This window comes from Coffea arabica, chromosome 1e, assembly GCF_036785885.1.
Source record: "Coffea arabica cultivar ET-39 chromosome 1e, Coffea Arabica ET-39 HiFi, whole genome shotgun sequence".
Taxonomy (NCBI): domain Eukaryota; kingdom Viridiplantae; phylum Streptophyta; class Magnoliopsida; order Gentianales; family Rubiaceae; genus Coffea; species Coffea arabica.
The window spans coordinates 34,573,997-34,579,687 of record NC_092311.1 but is presented as its reverse complement, the minus strand read 5'-3'; the positions used below and the strand labels follow the sequence as shown (position 1 = coordinate 34,579,687).

At 43.5% G+C, this 5,691-nt stretch overlaps 1 protein-coding gene across 1 annotated transcript; it reads left to right on the top strand.

Moving 5' to 3' along the window:
• Positions 1-3,246: 3,246 nt before the first annotated feature.
• On the top strand, positions 3,247-4,638 carry LOC140016778 (uncharacterized). Its single transcript, XM_072070588.1, has one exon. The coding sequence runs from the start codon at positions 3,247-3,249 to the stop codon at positions 4,636-4,638; it is 1,392 nt and encodes a 463-aa protein (XP_071926689.1).
• The last annotated feature ends 1,053 nt before the right edge of the window (positions 4,639-5,691 follow it).

The following is a 5,691-nucleotide window of genomic DNA, read 5'->3' as shown; positions in this document are numbered from 1 at the left end:
CTTTAGCTCAAACTAGCCTTGATAGCTATAGTAAAATAAGTTCTATAGCTTTTGGAAACTCTAAGTCTTATTTTAATTCTTTTTCTTTCTTTAAGCTTTGCACTTGGATAGTTAACTATAGGAAAAGTTCCAAAATACGAGCTTTACTAATTTTAGTGAAAAGCTTGGGAGACTTGCTCGGCAAGAAACCCTATTTTAGGAAAAATAGTTTTTAAGGATAATTTTTGCAAAAGCCGTAACTTTAGAGAAATGTTCAAAGTAACTTTCTAACATTGTTGTTAAGAGATTTGTCGACTTATTTCAAGAAAACGATACTAGTTACCCTTTATAAGAAAGAGTATCTTACGGAAAACTATAAGAAACATTTCTTCTAAGTTTGTCAATTTTCAACCTAAGTAGTTTTCCTAATTTTTCTAAGGGTAGTAAACTAGTAATATATAAAGTATACCTCAGCATGTATAAGCTTAAAAACTGAATAGAAACTTATAGTTTCAAAATTTGGTTTTTAGGATTTTGCGAGGACGCGGAATTCGATTCCCAACTTGACATCTGAACTTCACTCTGGGTGAGTGTCCCTGCTTGTTTTATGCTTATATGGTTAAGCGCTTTATCAACTCGCTATGTGATAATTGTCAAAAATGAAATAAATGGTTTCTGATCCATCGAAGTGAGCAGTGTGTACTTTATCGCACTAGCCGTTCGAGTGGTGACGTGTGTGAAACATTTTCTAATAAACCCGTGAATCTAAATGTAGTTGCGTCGTTGGGTGAATCCCTCGACTCGTGAATCCAACTACCATAACGTCGTTGGGTGAATCCCTCGACTAATTTTATACGGGTATATCTCGAGTATACTGCGTCGGTAGGCGAAGTTCGGGCCCGAAGCAGAGGTATGAACGGTGACGGGTTAGGATTAAAATAAGTGGATCTACATGGACTATAGGTAGTGAAAGTTGACGGAGGGTCAACTACGAGGGTATCTGATCAAGCGAGGAGAATGGCTCCGGAGAGCTCCTGTATCCTACCTTGTGCTGTTATACGCTTTCCTAATTGTTCAATTTGTTTGAGTTATTACTCGCTGTTTGATTTACGTGACTGCATGTTTTGGGGCACCACTGAGCTTTAGCTCACCCCACGTTTATTTGTTTTCCTTACAGGATGGGAAGTTTGAAAGTATTTGAGCAGCTTATATTTCCTATGGTTGTACTTGAGTAATTTGAATGTAATTTTCGGTTTGTAATGAATTCTAAGCTAAGCTTTGTATCTTTCATTTTGGATTGCCACTTGAAGCTGGAAAAGTGTAATCCCTAATTCTAATACTCGGTTTGTATGTTTGTATTGGTATAGTACGTCCTAAACCTTTACGAGCGGCGTGTGAGATATTTAAGAACCGTCGATTGGCTAAGTTATATGCTGTTATCTCTGAAGTTATCGTGGTGATAGAAATTGATTTGTTTCGGAAGAATCATTATTGTAATAGTTTAGGTTAATAGTCGGAAGGTTTTGGGTTAGAATGCTTGCGTGAGTCCTGGCGAGAGTTGGGCAGACGGCCCGCCAACCCTTTGGTTCGCCTTAGGGGGAAGTGGGGTCGCCACAGGTGGTATCAGAGCCTAGGTTAGAAAAGTTATTTGAGAGATATACTATACGAGCTAGAAATCCTGATCCTTCTAGAAGTAAGAATTGAAACCATTAGATACATCTTAAGTAATGCCGATTTAATTAGCTATTTAAGTTCTAACCTCTAAGTTTCAATTCTTTTGCAGTATGGAGAATGGTAACGGGCATGCTAATGGTTGTGGGGCGTCTAATGGACATATAGAGCCTCTTAGGTCCATCTCTTATAGGCCACGAGGCGGAGGTGCCCATATACGTTACACCCCAGCAGATAGGCATCCTCGATGTCAGTGTAGGGCCACTTATGCCTACCCCAATGAGCTAGTACTATCCCTGGATGATGAGCGTCGCCAGCTGAGGGACGCTAACTTCACTTTGTCTCAGGACGTAGAGGAGCTGAGTATCATGGTGGACACTCAGTTCGACCGCATAGCGGAGTTAGAGCAGAGGGTAGCAGCGGAGCATGCTAGGCTGGAGGCTGCTCGCGTAGAGATAGCGCGTCAGAGAGCGAGGGTGACTAGATTGGCCGAGAGGATACATGATAGGAGTGTCGGTATCAGGGCTGATGCCGTGATGATGATAGATGAGGCCACGAGTATCCTTCAGAGTGTTGAGCAGGAGGACCCGGAAGAGGATCCGGAGCAGGACCCGGAAGAGGATCCGGAGGAGGATCCAGAGGAGGACCCGGAGGAGGATCCGGAGGAGGACATAGCTCCCGATAGCCCTGCTGAGGGTTAGGCTTGGATCGATTCGACCATATTGGATATGTAGGGTTAGAATAGGGGGATATTAGCTAGGCCATCAAGTTTTGTCCAGGTGGATGACTTGCTTCGGAGGCACCATATCCCTAATTTTTGTTTAAGGGACTATTTGTATGTATTTTTGCTAGTCATGTGCCTTACTTTTGGAAATGTCCCAACTTATTATTTGTATGACTTTCACTTAGAAATATATGTTAAGTGTTTTACTTACCTTTTCCTCCATTTCCATATTGATTTTATTTACTAAGGAAATGATAATAATCATAAATAAATAATACTTCGCCTAATCGCCTTATCCTTCCATAATAGGCATAATTTAGACTACGGATCGCCAAGTAATAGGAAGGGGCCGCGGGAGACCCACTAGACAACACCCGGAAGCGGGTAGAGATAGAGAGCCTGAGGTCAACCCAGACCAAGGGCAAGAGGGCGGGGCCGGAGATGGAGTGGCCACCGCTATTAACCGTATCACTGACGTTCTAGAGCGCTTGACTGAAAACCAAGCCACTGGACCAGGGCGTCATCAGGGAGGCCCAGTTGATCCCGATGATCGGGCACTGGAAGGGTTCCTGAAGTTTGGACCTCCCAAATTCTACGGAGGACCTGAGCCGGAAGTGGCTGAAAGCTGGTAGGAGAGGATCACTGAGATCTTCGCCGCCTTAAACTATACGGAGGAGCGAAAGGTGACTTTTGCCACCTTCCAGTTTGAGGGAGCTGCTCGCTCCTGGTGGAACCTAATGAGGGTTCATTGGGAGACTAATCATACACCAAGGACTTGGGTGAACTTCACAAGGAAGTTCAATGCCAAATTCCTTCCACCTCTCATTCAAGAGAAGAGAGAGGATGATTTCATTAGATGCAAGCAAGGGGCGATGAGTGTCGCCGAATATGAAATCCAGTTCACAAAGCTATCCCGCTTTGCACCTGAGTTGATAGCCACCGAGCAAAGGCGTGTTCGGTGGTTTGTGCAGGGTTTGAATGTGGAACTACAGGAAAGTTTAGCCGCCGTAAGGATAGATACTTTCACAGATGCTGTCGAAAGAGCTCAGAGAATTGAAGTAGCTAGAGCTCAAGTGAAATCTTTTCAAGCTAAGAAAAGATTTGCCCCCAGCAGTAGTCGAGAGCCGACGTATGGAAATACTCCACCGGCTAAAGTGGGCCGAGGAACAGGCGGAGTGACTAGTCCCGGAGCACCGCGAGATGCACTAGTAAGGGGAACCGGGGCAAGGAATGCAGGGGAAAGAAACAATGGAATTAGAGGGGGACCGATTGGAAGAGCACAACCTAGGAATACCTTGCAAGGAGGCCGAGCCATAATTCCCCAAATGACTTGTGCATATTGTAAGAAACCTGGTCATACTATGGATAGCTGCTGGAAGAAGCAAGGAAAGTGCTTGAAATGTGGAAGTAGCGAGCACCAAATTTCTGGATGTCCAAAAATGCAGGAAGGGACTACTTCGAATGCTAGACCAAACACTTCTGGAGGGAGCCGGCCGACAGTTCCTGCCAGAGTGTATGCTATAGGTGACCAACCTGTACCTGATTCCTCGGAAGTGGTGGAAGGTACACTTCCGATTTTTCATCGATTAGCTAAAGTGTTAATTGACCCTGGTGCAACCCATTCATTCGTAAATCCATCCTTTATGTCTGGAATAGATGTGCAACCTGTTAGATTACCCTTTGATCTTGAAGTTAGGACACCCATGGGTAATAAGAATGTAATCACTAGTCTGGCTTATAAGAATTGTGAATTCTGGATTGGAGAGCATAAAATGCTAGTGGATTTGATCAGTCTGGACATAAAAGGTTACGATGTTATAATAGGCATGGATTTTCTAGGCCATCACCATGCTAAACTTGACTGTCGAGCAAAAGTGGTGGAATTTTGTATATCTGGTGAAGCAACCCTGAGGTTAGATGTCAAGGGTAGGTTAGCATCATCTGCTATGATCTCAGGAATTCAAGCAAGGAAAATGTTGTTTAAAGGAGCGCAAGGTTTCTTAGCCTTCTTGATAAACGCTCCCAGTGATCAAGTGAAGCTGGAGGATGTACCAGTGGTACGGGAATTTTCGGATGTTTTTCCCGAAGAGCTAAGGACTCTACCGCCGGAAAGAGAAGTGGAATTTAAGATTGACTTGATGCCTGGAACGGCTCCAATTTCTAAGACCCCATATCGAATGGCTCCTGCCGAGCTAAAAGAATTGAAAATTCAATTACAGGATCTGTTGGAGAAGGGCTTTGTGAAGGAGAGTGATTCACCATGAGGAGCACCCGTCTTATTCGTTAAGAAAAAAGATGGAAGCTTGAGGTTATGTATCAATTACCGAGGGTTAAATGAGGTTACAATTAAGAATAAATACCCTCTACCGTTGATTGATAGCTTGTTCGACCAACTGCAAGGGTCAGTGGTCTTCTCTAAGCTGGATTTAAGGCAAGGGTACTATCAGTTGAAGATCAAGAGGGAAGATATACCCAAGACTGCTTTCAGTACAAGATATGGACATTTTGAGTTTGCAGTCATGCCTTTTGGATTAACCAACGCACCAGCTGCTTTCATGGACCTGATGCAGAGAATTTTTAAGAAGTATCTGGATCAGTTTGTAGTGGTTTTCATAGATGATATCCTGATTTACTCTAAGACTCGAGAGGAGCATGCTAAGCATTTAGAGGTGGTTTTGCAGATACTAAGAGAACATAAGCTGTATGCCAAATTCAGTAAGTGTGAGTTTTGGTTGACTGAAATATCTTTTCTAGGGCACAGAGTTTCTGAAGGTGGAATTGCCGTGGATCCGGCAAAGGTTGAGGCTGTTATGAATTGGAAACAACCAGAAACTCCAACTGAAGTTAGAAGTTTCTTGGGTTTAGCAGGTTATTATAGGCGATTTATCCAGGATTTCTCGAAGATTGCAGGACCTATGACTGAGCTAACCAAGAAAGGAGCCAAGTTTGTCTGGACTCCGAAGTGCGAGTCAAGTTTTCAGGAACTAAATAAGCGGTTAACATCCGCTCTCGTTTTGGTTTTACCCGATGGAGGTGAAGGTTATGCGGTATATTCTGATGCTTCCAGAGAAGGTCTGGGATGTGTCTTAATGCAAATGGGTAAGGTAGTTGCCTATGCTTCTAGGAGATTGAAACCCCACGAACAAAACTACCCAACTCATGACCTAGAACTAGCCGCAGTAATTTTTGCCTTGAAGAAATGGAGACACTACTTGTACGGCGTGACTTTTGAGGTTTATACGGACCATAAGAGCCTCAAGTACCTGTTCTCCCAAAAGGAACTAAATTTGAGACAAAGGCGATGGGTAGAATTTCTG